The 17,284-nt window shown below is 37.8% G+C and overlaps 1 protein-coding gene across 7 annotated transcripts in view; it reads left to right on the forward strand.

Annotated features, from left to right (window-relative positions):
- Positions 1 to 17,284, forward strand: part of LOC124136555 (golgin subfamily A member 4-like) — a 187,315-nt gene that overhangs the window by 44,397 nt on the left and 125,634 nt on the right. The window contains exon 1 of one of the 7 annotated variants that reach the window (XM_048393606.1): positions 6,330 to 6,486. The exons of the other annotated variants lie outside the window; for them this stretch is intronic. Coding sequence (XP_048249563.1) covers positions 6,373 to 6,486 — 114 coding nt within the window. The 5' untranslated portion in view covers positions 6,330 to 6,372. Of the gene's footprint in view, positions 1 to 6,329; positions 6,487 to 17,284 lie in introns of those variants that run through there. 7 annotated transcript variants of the gene reach the window in all.

The raw sequence follows: 17,284 nt of genomic DNA on the forward strand, positions 1-17,284 counted from the left end.
TTTTCATTCCCCCAAACACCGCAAGCCACCAAGATCCCACTCAGTGACTCAAATGGTTTTACAGTATTCCAAGTAATAAGAAAAGTCATTCTCTTGTTAGACATGTTGAAAAAAATCAACTGAGGATATCCTTGAGGAATGTTATTGTCCTAAATACCTTCATCTCACTTGTTATGGAACCATCACACCTGTTGATTTCTCCAGCGAATTGCAGTCAGCTAGACTTTCTCGTGGACAGCTTTTATATAAAATAGATGAAGCAAGGTAACACATTTCCCTGCACCATGTATAACATTGTGTCACTCCTTGAACAAAACGTCCTGTTTCCAATCATGTAGGTCGAGTAATCTTTGAAATGTATCTGGGAATTATTCCATCGACAGGTTGATAGGGAAGAAGTGGAATTTTGTAAAATAAATAGGAAGTCCTTATTTTGTTGAATTCAGAGGAATTTTGGCATATTATTCAATGTAAAACGAAGTATTGAAGACCTTTTCTCATTGGTACCAGTATGTAATCTTGGTATGCAATGGTACAATGGATGCTTTTAGTAGAGATTTCATATGATAATGGAAAGTATCTTGTCGCTGTTTGCATAGCGAATGCGTTACCCAAAGGATACTATGAGTTATATCCTGAATAGGGAAATTATTGATTCCAGTTTGTATTTTGAGTGACATTTGCCCCAGACCCAGCCTGAATATGAGACCCTGAGAATGCCTAGACAAACAATTCGTGCATGTTGAACTGCAGTATATGGCTGATGAACCTGCCTCAAGGAGACAGGAGCAAGTCTAACCTGGCAAGTCTGCTAGCAGACATCTCCAGGCTGCTTCCATCAGCGGTGGCCAGCTTCCAGATCAGGTAATTGCTCCCCCATCACTGCTGATGTATACTAATGTCTGGAGACTGGGCACAACCCTACACACATCAGGATGTTTATTGCCTGGCTAGTTGATCAAGTATACTGTATGGGGCTGATAGAATCATCGGAATGCCTGGACTGGTTAATATGTTAATTTATATTGGTGGTCTTATCCTTGGCTGATGTTATGGCTTGTGTGTTCAGTTTTAGAAGGTGACCAATATGAGTTTATTATTGTATTGGGTCAAATGGTATTGGAAAAGAAACCTGTTATCAACTGCAGTGGGATGAGGTAGTCATAACCTAAAGGAGACTCCCAGCACAGGTATTTGTTAAATTTAGATTTGTCAGATCTTTCTACAAGAAGGTCTTGCAGCAAATCATGCTTTGCACATTGAGTATTTAAGTTTTATCCGTCTTGAAATGAACAGTGGAGTTCTATATGTGAGGAGTGAGTAAGTGAGTTTGGTTTTATGCCACTTTTAGCAATATTCCAGCAATATCACGGAGGGGGACACCAGAAATGGGCTTCACACAGTGTACCCTTGTGGGGAATCGAACCCGGGACCTCGGCGTGATGAGAAAATGCTTTAACCACTTGGCTTCCCAACCGCTCCCAGTATGAGACGAGCTTGAGGATGTGCATTGCCCATCAGATGTGACATCAGCATGTTCACTTACATGTAACAGTGCTCAATGGTTTTGACATGGGCGTCACGTTGATTCTGATTGGTTGCCGATTCCTATATGCATGGGTCCTGAGTATTGTTCTCGATAGGAAGTGAGATCAAGTCGACAGCTTAAGATGGTGATGAGGATTAACAATGGAAAGTAGCATCTTATGAGTTTGCTTTTTATAAAGCTGCACTCAGCTGTATTCCAGCTGTGTGATTGGGTCTGAAAATAATAAAATCTGGACAGTGATTGACATTATGAGCATCGATCTATGCCTTTGGCATACAATGCATCAATCAAGTCAGCGAGTCAGAACCACCTGATCCCGTTAGTCATGTCATATGACAAGTTTGTGTTACTGAAGATCAGTTCTAACCCGCATATATAAGTGCAGATAATGGCAATCCTAGATATATATATGTCATGGCTACATGATAAAAGTTGTCCTGAATTGGTCTTAACCCGTGAAAATCTGGGGTAGAATATGTCTTCAGCAACCCAGAAAAAGCGACGATGCTTGTCATAAGAGGCCACTATTGGGATCGGGTGATACCAGTACCAGTACTTATATATGGTTGATGCATGTCATTGTATCCCAATTGCATGGAATATTGCTGAGTGCCGCGTTAAACAACAAACAAACAAACAAACAAACAAACAAACAAACTGAATTGGTAGGTATGACTCATGAGTGTCACTCACTCACTCACTCACTCCAAGGCCAACACCGACACGTTAGGCTTATTCTTGTATATAGTTTACACTTCTATGTATTACTCAGAGTTAAACATCACTAATTTCCATTCCACACTTTCATGATGCAACAGCCAGATGACCTTTCCGCTGTGCATATCTGAGCAGCAGGAAGTTCCACGCTGGAGGTTCCACCGTGGAGGCGGCAATGAAAGTAACACAAGTAGTGGCAGCATCACATAGTGCACCCTTTACCTTAACACAGAGCACATGGCATTTTATACTAACACTACACTTGTATTACAGTTGGGTAATGTTGTCATCCTAGTGTGTGTGTGTATGTGGATTTATTGGAATCAGCTGAGGAACAGAGTGGGGAATATGGTAAGGATATGAATATTTTGATAGGTATTATAAAATGTTAAACGATATTTGAGGATTTTGACATTTTCTTTATGGAGATCTATATCAAGGATTAGTTTGCTGAAAATACAATCTATTTTTGTTGGGGTTTGTTAAAAACATCTGATCTGATTATATTACTGTTAAGGAAAACTATATTGGTTGGAATGAAGAATTGAAGAGTTTTCTGGGACTCATATATCAGGAAGTGTACAGGTCTTGGTCAACTGTGAAGGATGCATGGCATCCGATGTGTGCAGCATGTTGGCAAATAGACTTGTGTGAGAATATATATATATATATATATATATATATATATATATATATATATATATATATATATATACACACACACACATACATATATATATATATATATATATATATATATGTATATATATATATATGTATATATATATATATATATATATGTATATATATATATATATATATATATATATATATATATATATATATATATATATATATATAGTCACAGGGAAAAGTAACTGGTCATGTTCTAATTGTAATATTGTGTGTTTCTTAAGTCAACTCCTTTAGGTTTCATAAAAGATTTGAGTGCGTTAGTGTTTTGGGGCTGCAGATGGAACCAATACACCAAATATTTTAATTGTAAATTCAAATCTGCCTGGAATTGTTTGTGTCCTCCCCATGGTTATTGTTGTCCAAATGTGAGATGTATAGTACTTTGAAAGGGACTGAAAACTGGTAGAGTTACTTTCTTTTTTTATCCCAATATTCATTAATAGGAAGAAATCTACCCTGGTCTTTCTTGAACTGTTGTTTGTTGTTTGAAGAAAGATTTATGTATTGAGCCATATAGTCTGTAACTTGATTATTAATTTTCACATATCAATAAACTTTTATGATCACGTTTACATTGGCATTTGAGTATATACAATATCTTTTTACACAGAATTCTAATTATGAGAGTGTATGGATTATTGACTGAGATTATTTCAAACGCAAATATGTCAACAGAAGTGGATATTCCCGCTGAGAATTTATGGAGAACATACTCTCCAAATGACGATTTGAGGGAGTCTATTCCACTTCTCATGCAGTGTCTGGTCAAGTTCAGCCAATGTGGTTGGCAGCCTATGACGTTGACGCTTGCGTTGTCCTGTTGAGTCCCAAACGTGTTTAGTGGGGGAAAGATCTTTTGGCCATGGCATTCTATGGATGTTGTGCTGCTGGAGGTGAGCATTAACGATTTGTGCATGTGGATGTCGTCGTCCTGAAAGACAAAACGTTGACCCATACACCTTGCAAATGGGATAACAAAGGGTGTCAGTATGTTGTCCTGATAGTACTGTCCAGTGACCCTTCCTTGCACAATATGCAGTGGGTTTCTGTCAGCCATGGTGATGCCACCCCTCACCATAACCGATCCACCGCCAAGCCTGTCCTGAGGTCTGTCTCATTTGCTTGATGTTCACCGCCAGACACGACCATGCCTATTAGGGCTGGGACAAGTCCAAACTTACTACCTGGGTGCCTGACTACCTATTAGCTGACCCTACCTGGGTACCCACAGTAGGTCTCAAGAGTTGGGAACAAAATGTCTGATTGGAAATTGTTTTACCGCAACTTTGGCTAAAGCTATTTCGTTACATTTTTCAAACGATCAAATCATGCATACTATGAAGTTGACTGAAGCTTCATATTTACTCAAGAGAAATGTATGCATCGTCAGAAAGAAATGCGAACATTAGCGACTTGTAGTGTAACCACTGAGCTACAGTGAGTTTTTGTGAAACAATATATCACGTGACTATAACCAAGGGTCTGGGTAGAACTGTGGGTACACAGGTCCTACTCAGGACCCACCCAACACGAGTACCTGAGTTGCCCGTCCCAGCCCTAATGCCTATCAAGGAAGTGCAAAGTGTACATAACTCATCTGTGTACATGACCCGTAATCCAGCGATGACCAGTCAATGGTGCACCGAGATTGATCAACCTTCCATGAAAGTGTCGAGATCAAGAATGAAGCCCTACGCATGTGTGTGGCGCTACTACATGCAGCATGTGCAAACTGTCGGATGTGTTTTGGTGTTAATTTTTACAGACATAAATGTTCTATATATAGAATGTTTGTCGTCAACACTTATCTTTGTTCTAAAACTTGGTATTGACATTTATATTTTGTGATTCTTTATTTTTCTTAAGATTATCTATATGGTTTTGTTGATTGTTGATTGGTCACATGGTCTGCCTATTGATTGGTTCTTGCTAGTCACATGGTCTAGCTCTTATTGGTTCGTGTTGGCCTCATGGCCTGGCTGTTGATTGGCTAGTGTTGATTACATGGTCTGACTGTTGATTGGTTTGTAGTGGTCACATGGTCTGCTTGTTGCTTTGATAGTGTTTTCAGTCACTGTCTGATCCAAACCCAGGTATTTAAACATTAATGTTAACATTTTCTTTTTTTTTGATAAACAACATCCTCAGATTTGCCAGAGTTCTCATTAACGTCATCCAGCAGCATCTGCTAGACACAAAATAGAGTATATCTGAAGTATTTGTTGTGTTAACCTGTGATTCCAGGGTGGTCACCATGGAGATTGATCTCAAGAGTTTACATTTGGAACTTTTGGAGGCACAACAGAGACAAGTACGGGCATTAACTATTGCGTATGTTTGAAAACTGTCTAACATAAAACCCCACATATGTTCCTTGCCCTTTCATGAAGACTGATACACACAAGCATTTGTGTGTGTACAGAGACCTGTATCGGGCCTAAAAATACCTGCACACACACACACACACACACACACACACACACACACACACACACACACACACACACACACACACACACACACACACACACACACACACACACACACACACACACACACACCTTCTTCCCTAGGCAAGAGAGTTAATGGACATTAAAAGTCCAGTGTCCACCCTTGCCGAACTAGGCTGGTATTATGGAGTTACATTTTGGCTGGACTAACGAGTCAATGCATAGTCCAATCAAAATCGTGCAACGAAATCGAAATCAGGTTCGTAAACTGTCATGCAGATTTGTCAGATTGTTTGTCAGAAAAGTGAACAAAATCCATCCAGAAAAGCTTCAGGTAAAAAAATAGAAGTGCATTTTGATATTTTTATGTGAGTGATTTGCCTCAACAATGTTTATTTTGCTTGATACTGTGTCATCGTACCTCTACCTGCTAGTTGCTCATGCCATCAACCAGTGGTCTGTCCAGCCCAGTTTTCATTATTATTTACGAGTGCTTTGATCTTGCTTTTTGCAGTGTAAAATATACTCCTCTCTCACAAAAAGTTTTCAACTCACATAATGATTTTTTTAAACTGATAAAAAAAATTATATAAATTTATAACAAATAAAATGCTCATCTTGATGAAATAATCAATGAGTTGAATTGCATCCATGAAAACCTCCTTCCTCCTGATGGACAGACACAGGCTGGGCTGTGAGACCGGTACCCGTGTTCTGCAGACAGATGTACAGCTCAGGTTATTATCACAATAGGGATGAGTGGAAGCGGCAGAACTCCACTGCAGTGCACAGCCGATGTCTTCATCTCCAGTTGCAAAACAAAAACCCTATTGAGAGGCATTGGCACTGATCCAAATGGCTGGCTTGTATTGGCACCGCTGCCAAATTCTTGAAAGGTATTGTGGGATAGGAGCATCTTCAGCCGCAGTCACCATCAGGCGTGCCTCCTGAACGCACAGAATGGAATCGTGTCATTCCCTGCCGCCGCGAGTCAAACTCCCAGCTCTAGGAAGTTCTTCCACAACGCAACATGGATTAACTTCGTACTCCACAATTGGCCATCTTGTCAACATTGTAAGTTTTAATTTAAAAAAAATTATTTTGTGTAAAAATGTGGTCAAATACTGACCAAAATGACAAGTGTTGATAAGCAGTGTTTGTGTACACTAATATATCTGTCTTGAAATAGTGAAAAACGTTTCTAAGTAGTCAAAACAATTTGTATTTTTCTTAGGACATTTGTACAATCGCAAAAAAACATGAGTAAGAAAATATTTATGTGAGTTGTCATAGGTAGTGATTAACTTCACTGTTCAGAAATGTATTCTTTATGTAGTTTCATTTCACAAAAAATGAAAAAAGTCGATTGTTTGGGCATGTAAAAATCTTTCTCATATTTCATATGAACCATGGCAAGTAACTATGTGCTTAATATAAAACAGCACTCCATTTCCAGGGTGTGTAATAAGAGTGTGGTATTACATTGTGAGTCAGAGTTCTTGCATGGAATTCCTGAGAACTGTTAACTCCATGTCAGCCTGACCAAACTGGTGCCTCACTCACATATACTGCCAGTATATACCGTGTACATGGGTATTCCAAGCGGCGCCATTACCTAGGCTGCCTGTGTACATTCTTGAGATTTGGTAAAAGAACGAATGACTCCAATAACGGCCTGATGTTTTAAAAGTTTTTCAGACAAACAGTTATATATTTTCAATATTTTTGTAGCTCTCTGTGTATGTTGTCCAAATGGCTGTATATAAATGTGAGAGATGCACATAAGAACCGATTTCTTGAATTCCTGGTGAGAACATTTTGTTTCTGTGATTTTCTCCAGTGGTACCTTTCGTGTACCGTTGGGTCGGCAGGACTATCGTTTTACAAGTTGATCTGCTTGAATGCATGGAACTTGGAGGGTTAAGCCGAATAGAAATGATAAGTTTTTGTATACAAGGAAGACACCTGAATATCAGAATATTGTATAAATATTTGTTTGGAAATCATTTGATCAGACCACTGAAGATCCGGAGTAGAATAGGTCTTCAACAACCCATGTGCTTGCTGTAAAAGGTGACTATGCTTGTCGTAAGAGGCGACTAACAGGATTGGGTGGTCAGGCTCGCTAGCTTGGTTGATGCATGTCATCGCATCCCAGTTGGGTAGATCGATGCTCATGATGTCAATCACTAGATTGTCTGGTCCAGACTTGAATATTTACAGAGGGCCATCATATAGCTGGAATATTGCTGAGTGCGACGTTAAACAACAATCCAACCAATCATTTGATCATCAAGACTTGAGCAGAGATAAAGTTAGTCCAATGTATAACCATTAGCTGGACTACAAGCTCTCTCAGAGAACTGACTTGCAGTGAACAGTAGCCTGTCTCCTAATCCCAGGAGAATATATTAAAAAATAAATCCAACTCAAGTCTAGAATGATTTGGTAAGTCTAGATTGCATCAACTGTAGGTTTGAAGTTAAGCATTGTTCTGGGCTCCATTTGGATTTTGTTTTGTATTTGTAGATATCTATTTATAAATGACATGACAATATTTCTGAGATTAAGTGGTAGATTAAGTGAAGAGCTCCAGGCAACAAGGATTCACTGTAGCCACAGTCAGCAGATGCGTAAAAGTTCCATAGAAGTAATAAAAACCAAAATGTACACATTAAAGGGTCTCTTATACGTGCCGTGAGGTCCAATAGAACAGCAGACGAAGTATCCTATGTAGGATGTATAATGGTCTGTTGAAGGAGGTGTACATACAGTTTAGGGGCTAGTTGCACAAAGCGACTTTAGCCCTGCGACTGTCGTAAGTCTATGTTGAAATAAGATACGACAGTGAAACAAATATATCCAATACAGCCCACTCAAGTCTATAATGTTTGGCAAGTCTAGATTACTGCAGTATCAGGTCTAACGTCCAGTTAACAAGCTATGATATAACTGAAATATTGTTTCAAAGCAGCATTTAACCCAACTCGCTCAATTTAGAAATTACTAAGATCTTCCTGATGACATATTTCACTTACACAGAGCTGGATTAGTGACTCTTATCAATGTCAGTCTTGTTCTGAACATGTGTGTTGATGCTGTTTTCACAGAAAGAAAGTTGTAGCTTTATCACTATAAGATAGACATAGCAGGATTACTAGGATAAGTTCTCCCAATCAGCTCCTCTCTTGATAGTATCAATGTACTTTGAATACACAATGCCATTTAGAAAGTGGTCAGATGTAACAAATGTTATATTTGGGATAACATTCACTTAGTAAAGTACAAATTCTAGAACTTTGTTTTTGTTTTGTTTTTAGGGTGGGGCTCAATCAAAAAAGTACAAGAATTGTATAACACTCTTATTGAAGTACAAATTCTAGTACTTTTTAATGTATTTTTTAAATTTTTAGGTGGGACTCAATAAAAAAGGTACTAAAATTTGTATAATACTCCCTTTGTTAAGTACAAATTCTAGTACTTTTTTTTTAGTCCCCCCCCCCCCCCCCCCCCAAAAAAAGTGCTAGAATTTGTACTTTACTAAGATAGTGTTATGCCAAGTATCACATTTGTTACTTGTCTTTAGGTTTTCCTCTCTCATAGAAATGCACCGATTCCAAGCACAATGTTTTTGCCATCTGGAAGGCTATATTCAGTGCAATATGATCCTTTCAGATTTTTGTATGTCACACCTGGAAATGAGTTACTTCGCAGATTTTGATAGCTTCAAGTTGTTTTGAGAGACCAGCAGTGTATTCCTGGAGTGATCGTTTGTTTTATTATAGAATCTCATCAGGGTCCTTGCAGAGAGCCATATATAGTTGTAGGAATTTCAAGCATCTTGAGAAATCAATATGATGGAAGCTATTCTTGTCCTCAGACAATTTCATTTGATTTATTTTAAAATTTTAATTTAAGAATTGAAAGGTCTATTTAAGAACTTTGCAGAGATAAGAAACTTAAAAGCATGAGAATATGTTGTAAGTTGCAGTGGCTATTAGGGACTGTCCATTTGATATTCTGCGGGGAGCCTGGGACTTCTACCAAAATATTGTCACAGAAAATGCTTGAAAAAAATAATTATGCTACAGATTGTTAAAAAAAATGTCTGTCTCAAAAAATACATTGTTGCAAGATGATTTAAAAAGAACAATATTTAGGCTCATAGTTTGATATGGATTGTACATGTTGAGCTGATCTGTGGGGAAAAAGAAAGTACACGTTCAAAACTTGGATTTGACCCAAAATGTCAAACGTTATCAAACTGTTCTGTTACTAAGCTGAAAACACTCACCAAAACACTGCAAACTTAAAGTCCAAAAGACATCTCAAATACATCACCATCAAATAACCATTTGTTGTTTGTGTCTTTCTTAGCCAACATCAAACATTGGTGTATGCTTTCTTTTGACCAAAAGTTTATGTTCTGGAAATATAATTTGATTATTACTAATGTACATCTTGAAATGTATTAAAAATGAATATATTAATGGGTAAAAAAAAATTAAGCATGACTTTTTTCATATAACTATGTCCAAATTGATAATGAAATATAACTATAACAAAGTTAAATTGTATATATCAAACAATCAAGAAAACTGATTTCAGGGTGAGTTATTGTTCTTGTAACATTGATGAATATGGGACAATCAGGTGATTATATCGTTGTTTGATGTGTTCAGAGTGTATGGCTTAAACTGAAAAAGCCACCAGGAAATACTTTAAGCCAGTTTAATATCCATTGCAGCTTTGTTTGTTGTAGGTAAGGTTTCGGACCACAATAGGTATTGCCTATGGTTAGAATGACAATGGATAATAACACACAGGTATCCAGCCAAGCATATCTACATGCATCATTTGGCTTGACTTGGCTTGTGTGACTACAGTCCTTGCTGGAGTCTTAATAAGGGATTAATGTGAACTACAGGGAGGACCAAAAATAACTCCCTCTACTTCTGATTTTACAACTGTGTGTATGCATGGTCCGTGGTGTATGTTAACATTTTATGATTGAAAAGTACCAACTCCATTGAGATTCAGTGTGCTCATGTGCGCTCAATAAGGTACAGAAAAGAATTAGAGTTTTTTAGATAAATGTTCAACAGGTTTTAATTATGTTATTTTAAGTAATTTATTTGTATTGACAGCAACATTCAATGAGTTTTTTTAGCGCTTTTTATTCCCATTTCAATTTTTTTAGCACAACTTTTTTTTTTACACATTTCAACGTTTTTTTCCTCCACATTTTATTATCAGCCAATCAGGAAACGGTAGTTTGTTATTGGAGTGGCCTAACTTTGTTTCGGTCTATGGAAGCATAAACACACACATTTGCTTGGTTACCCTATCAAATGTTAACAGAATCAATTGCAATTTATTTAAAACATAAAATATCAATGTAGAAATATAACATAAACAAACACTAGAGGTATCTCCTTTATGATGTCCAACATAATTATTGTGAACATTGTCTGCTACCTAAGGGGCTCCTGTAAGGTGGGTTGTTTTTGAGCCGGGGTGTAGAGCTGGACTGATGGTGTTGTGAATGTGGAGAGATGTGGTCGTGAATGAGAGCGTGTGATGTGTGATGTGTGTGAGAGGCCTGTGTGAGCACCCACAGAGATGCTGATGAGAGACAGCCAGGGGAGAACAGTTGCTATGTGTTGACAACAGGAGCATTTAGGATTTCCTCCTGGTAAGAAGTTTCTCAATACATTGTTGACGACCGATTGTTTTTTGTGAGGACTGTATTGTTGAATTTATGTTACAGGATTGTAATGCGACAATTATACAGGAATGTAATACCATGGGTATAGTTTACATGGGTTTATGTTATATGTGTAGATCATGTTTACATTGTTGATATGACTGGTAAAACAGTCATGTTTTTATGTAGGATAATTCAAAGACGTATATACGTGTATGTACGTCCGTGGATAATTCAAGATGATTGGCGAGTGATAAAAAACAAATCTATTATAGGTGTCTATTATTGGAGTTTGGTATTTTATGAAAAATGTCAGCATGACAAGATAATATTACATGTTCTCAAAATCAAATAGCAGTCATCGATTTTGTTGATAATTTATTGTGAATTTGTAAGGCAGAGGTGTTTCCAAAAATTTAAGCTTTTATTTTTTCCCCCAATCGTTAGATTTGTTCACAGACCACCATTGCACGGCAGGAGTATTGCTGTGCTTTATCCGGCAACAATCACTTACATTTTATGCAAATCATGCGATTGGCAGGTGCTTCATACCGGTAGGGCAAGACATTATCTTTTTCACAAAGACCTGGTGTCATCACTGATTTTCAGAGATCCTTTCATATAATTTTCACTGCTATTTTGCCTTTTTTTGCCAAGTGGAATCTGTTTTGAAAGATAAGCCAGACTGATTATTCTCTTGTGTTGGCGATTATTCACATGCTTGTATACATACTTACTAGGGCTGGGACGAGTCCAAATTTACTGACCCGGTACCCACCCCCCTATTACCCGACCCTACCCTACCCGGGTACCCACTGTAGGTCTCAGGAGATGTCTCAAAATGTCCGACTGGGAACATTTTTAGCATAGCCCTGGCAAAACGTATTTAGATACATGTATTAAACAATCAGGTCATTCATACACTGAAGTTGAATTAAGTTATATCTTTATTCAACCATATGAAAAATCAGAAGGAATGGGTGCTTAGTCAGAAAGAAATGCAAACATTAGTGACTTGTAGTGTAACCATAGAGTTCTTGATAATTTTTGTCATTAAACAATGTATCACGTGACTAACCACGGGTCCGGGTAGTCCTGTTGGTACCCGCGTCCTACTCAGTACCATCCCGACCCAGGTACCCGAGTTACCCGTCCCACCCCTAATACTTACAAGAATCTGTACAAGCCCTGGAAATATTGATGGTGTGTTATTGATGGTAGGGCAGGACATGCATATGAGGATTAGAATTATGGTGAAAACTTCTTCAGGAAGGTTTAATGATGTGTCCATCGTGTGAATGAATTTGTGGTACATTTTGCATCTATATCTGCTTGTTGATAGTGGGATTAAATCCTGCTCGTTCACTGTTAACTTTTAGCCTGAGGTTATGGTTATCTCATGAACGTCTTATGTCATCCCTTAGCTTCTAACCTCTTATGTTGGTGGTGATTTAGTGTAGATGAAAGACTTAGGGTAGTAGCTGAGTGGGAAGATTGCCAACAGACACATATAGCTTAAATAATCTAACCAGGGTACAGGCCGTGATAAACAGAACTTGATAACAAGCAGAGCTAGTTAAGCAATCGCCATGGAAACCAGTTATTTGAGATTACTGAAAAAGTAGGAAATGCGTTTTGGTAAAGGGTTTTGAGGTGAGCCATGTCAGTAGATCAGTTGGGTTTGTGAATGGATCTACTACAGCATCTTGGGTGTGTGATCAGGAAATATTTGTAAGAAAAACTAATAAGTACGAGGAGGTGGAGAGTAGTTCCTATTAGCCCAAGACTTATGGAGGGGACTGCCTTAGTGGTGAAGTGGATAGAGTGTCGGCTTGGAGGGCAGAAGCGTGGTTTGATTCCCTGGCTGTTTCAATATATTTTAAAAGATGCATCTCTTGTCCCAATGTGCTCCCTACTTGTTCTTGTCATACTACATTAAGGAAATGAAACATGGACTGGTTGGCTCGAAGTTAGTATAATGTGTGTGTGTAGGGTATCCATGTCAAATTGTACCATGGGATCTCTGTGAGCTAGTTATAAAATCGGCTCAAGTCCAGACTAGTACAAGCAGCCACTCACATGTCGCTATATAAGTTCAATAATCTTTAACTCTGTGTTACCCCTATTTGTCCTCACCTCACCTTGTAGCAGGCTTAGTATAAGGCAGTTTTAATATCAGTACTGAGTGGCTTAGTATAAGGCAGTTTTAATATCAGTACTGAGTGGCTTAGTATAAGGCAGTTTTAATATCAGTACTGAGTGGCTTAGTATAAGGCAGTTTTAATATCAGTACTGAGTGGCTTAGTATAAAGCAGTTTTAATATCAGTACTGAGTGGCTTAGTATAAGGCAGTTTTAATATCAGTACTGAGTGGCTTAGTATAAGGCAGTTTTAATATCAGTACTGAGTGGCTTAGTATAAGGCAGTTTTAATATCAGTACTGAGTGGCTTAGTATAAGGCAGTTTTAGTATCAGTACTGAGTGGCTTAGTATAAGGCAGTTTTAATATCAGTACTGAGTGGCTTAGTATAAGGCAGTTTTAATATCAGTACTGAGTGGCTTAGTATAAGGCAGTTTTAATATCAGTACTGAGTGGCTTAGTATAAAGCAGTTTTAATATCAGTACTGAGTGGCTTAGTATAAGGCAGTTTTAATATCAGTACTGAGTGGCTTAGTATAAGGCAGTTTTAGTATCAGTACTGAGTGGCTTAGTATAAGGCAGTTTTAATATCAGTACTGAGTGGCTTAGTATAAGGCAGTTTTAGTATCAGTACTGAGTGGCTTAGTATAAGGCAGTTTTAATATCAGTACTGAGTGGCTTAGTATAAGGCAGTTTTAATATCAGTACTGAGTGGCTTAGTATAAGGCAGTTTTAATATCAGTACTGAGTGGCTTAGTATAAAGCAGTTTTAATATCAGTACTGAGTGGCTTAGTATAAGGCAGTTTTAATATCAGTACTGAGTGGCTTAGTATAAGGCAGTTTTAATATCAGTACTGAGTGGCTTAGTATAAAGCAGTTTTAATATCAGTACTGAGTGGCTTAGTATAAGGCAGTTTTAATATCAGTACTGAGTGGCTTAGTATAAGGCAGTTTTAATATCAGTGCTGAGTGGCTTAGTATAAAGCAGTTTTAATATCAGTACTCTTGGAGTGGCTTGGTATAAAGCAGTTTTAATATCAGTACTCTTGGAGTGGCTTAGTATAAAGCAGTTTTAATATCAGTACTCTTGGAGTGGCTTAGTATAAAGCAGTTTTAATATCAGTACTCTTGGAGTGGCTTAGTATAAAGCAGTTTTAATATCAGGACTCTTGGAGTGGGTTAGTGAAGGATAGATATAACACAACCGTTATATCAGGACATGAATTTATAATCTGTATAGTATTGATCCTAAAATAGACATATGTAATTCTTAAAATGTATAAAAATATTAAAAACAAATTGTGAAAAATATGTAGGCATACAGATATCTAGTGCTTTTCTAGAAATCTGATTTTGAAAAATGAGCTAAATTAGTGTATTTTGTATCTTTTCATCAGGAAATAAGTTATGAAATTATTTAGAAATATTTAATTTGGAGCATAGTAAGTCCACTAAATGTTCATGTGTGCATATACCACTGTGTGGTAGTGGGGAAAGGTATGGGATGTCTACCCTGAGGTGGGAGTGCAGGGTGATAGAGAAATAGTTGTACCGGACAATAGCTCCAGCGGTGTTCAGAAGGTCTGTCTTGTCCCTGTATGTGGTGCTGTTGGACCAGCTTAGCAGGAGCTAGGCATTCCCTTCACAGAAAGATCTAAGCAGCAATTAAGATAGCTACCTGCCAGTAATGGTTTAGACAAGTGATCATTCAAGGGCACAGACTGAATGCCTGGTAATATTGAATCACTGATAATGAGGACATTAAAGTGTGATGGTATTTCTTCCTATATTAGTAAAGGAAATAGCACTGGTCGATTCAGACTGTGGTGTCGGGGGTGGACACCCCAGTTTTGTCTGACACCTAAATACTTTTATGAGAAACATGTTAACTGTGCCCTCAGCTTTTTCAAAAGCCTGGATCAGCCTATGAAGAGTTCTGCCTCAAACAGTCAGTTAACTCACTGATACTGATCAAGAAGTTGACCCGTGAAGATTCAGGTTAGGTTAGGTCTTCAGCAACCCATGTTTGCCATAAAAGGTGACTATGCTTGTCGTAAGAGGTGATTAACTGGATGGGGTGGTCTGAGGCTTACTGACTTGGCTGATGCATGTCATCGTATCCCAATTGGGTGGATCGATGTTCATGATGTCAATCACTGGACTGTCTGGTCCAGACTCGATTATTTTTGCAGAGTGTGGCATTAAACAATAAACAAATAACAAACAAACATCCAGAATTTACCTCTGCGAGGATTTTGATATTTTTGACTCCTCACATTTAAAAATGCTGGATTCGCCTTTTATCACATTATTCCTGAAATAATTGCTGCTTTTGAGATGGCGTCTGCTCCTGTCTATTACTGCAACAGAAACCATTTGTCTTTATTTCTGACCGACCATCCCACTCACTTCTGTAGAAATACAATACACAACAACTGCCTCGACTCAATATGGTGAACAGCTCGCTAGCAGTCAAGTGCACCAGAACTTGCTTGGCCTTGACCCAGGGGTTGTCTGTGCCAGCAACATTCAGACTAGAGGTGTCATGACACTGGGGTATGCCTACCTCCCATATCAATATACATATATATTGAGATTCTGTGATTGATCATGAACAATATATATTAGGATACCTAGTTTAGACTGATTTCTGGAAATTCTACATGTCCCATGTGGCCTGGCTAACAAGCAGTTAGTGCTATCAACTAGACTAACACTTATTTTAAAATAATTGTATTGTTTTTTTTTGTTTTTTTAAAAAAAACAAAAAACCTAAACAACGTTTCCTCTTCTGCTGTTTTAGTTTTATATGGGGGTTGCATAGGCTTTTAGTATAAAAATACCATATATATATTCCACAGTCATGCCGCAGGACTACTTTCAACCAGTTTGTATGTGTTGCATGACTGGTTAATTTAGTCTCTTTATAACAGAATCAGGAACTCAGAGTAAGCATTCTGTTTTGTGATAGGATAGGTAATGCTGGCTTGCATAGTTATTGGAAGACTTTGTCAAGCCGACTTTTTGGAGATGTCTACAGAATCAAAATGTACCGACTCAATACATGGTAGGTGTGTTGTGTATTGTATTGTATCATGTGTAATCCCTAATGACATGCCTTATTCAAAGACGAGTTGCTTTTGAATGTTAACTGTCAAAGAAACTTTCTGAAGGAAGAAATGTCTTTATATTAAACCCGACTAGGCTGCATGAGATGGTTAACTAAAGAATTTCAACACTCCAATTTCTTGACAAAGCCTTACAATAATTAAAACACAAAGTTTGTTTTGTGCAAGTTGTCATGGACTATGTTAAGTATTATTTCTTTCATTTTGGCTAATACTGCCTCAAATGATGTGATTTGGCCTAGTGGTTAAAGTGTTCACTTGTAACCGAGCACTAGGGTTTGATTCCCCACAAGGGTGTGCAGCCCATTTCTTGTATTCCTTGTTACATGTTGCTTAATGCAGTGAAAAAACTGACTCACTCATTCAGTAACATGGATGCGATATACTTTATTTACTTGTCTAGGAAATCTGAAATGTTCTTCTTAAGAATACTGGCTGAATTGCCACAGTAGAAATGGTAGGATAAAATCTAATGGTGGGACAATACACCGATGCATCGGTTGATCGATATTTTTTACTTCTTGATACAAGTTTTGGTCACATCGCACACTAAGTAAAAAATATTGATTCTTACCTTATGTGTTTGCTTTTAATTACTGCTACACTAAAGTATTGAAGCATTAGTATTGAACATGTAAATATTTTCACCCACTGTGCCATACTTGACACTGCCAACTGTAAATCATCAGTGTGCCAAGTATTTGGACATCCTGTCTGTGAAAAAGATGGTTTATGGACGACAGATAACAGCACATGCAAGTATCGTGATACATATCGGATCGTGAGTGAGGTATTGTGATACAAAGCAGTTCACACAGTTGGTGATTCGTCCCAGCTCTAATAAAATCTAATGCTGTCTTAGATCCCCAGAATCTGTAGCAATTTAAATATTGATG

This window comes from Haliotis rufescens, unplaced genomic scaffold (assembly GCF_023055435.1).
Source record: "Haliotis rufescens isolate VD_foot unplaced genomic scaffold, xgHalRufe1.0.p SCAF_12, whole genome shotgun sequence".
Taxonomy (NCBI): Eukaryota; Metazoa; Mollusca; class Gastropoda; order Lepetellida; family Haliotidae; genus Haliotis; species Haliotis rufescens.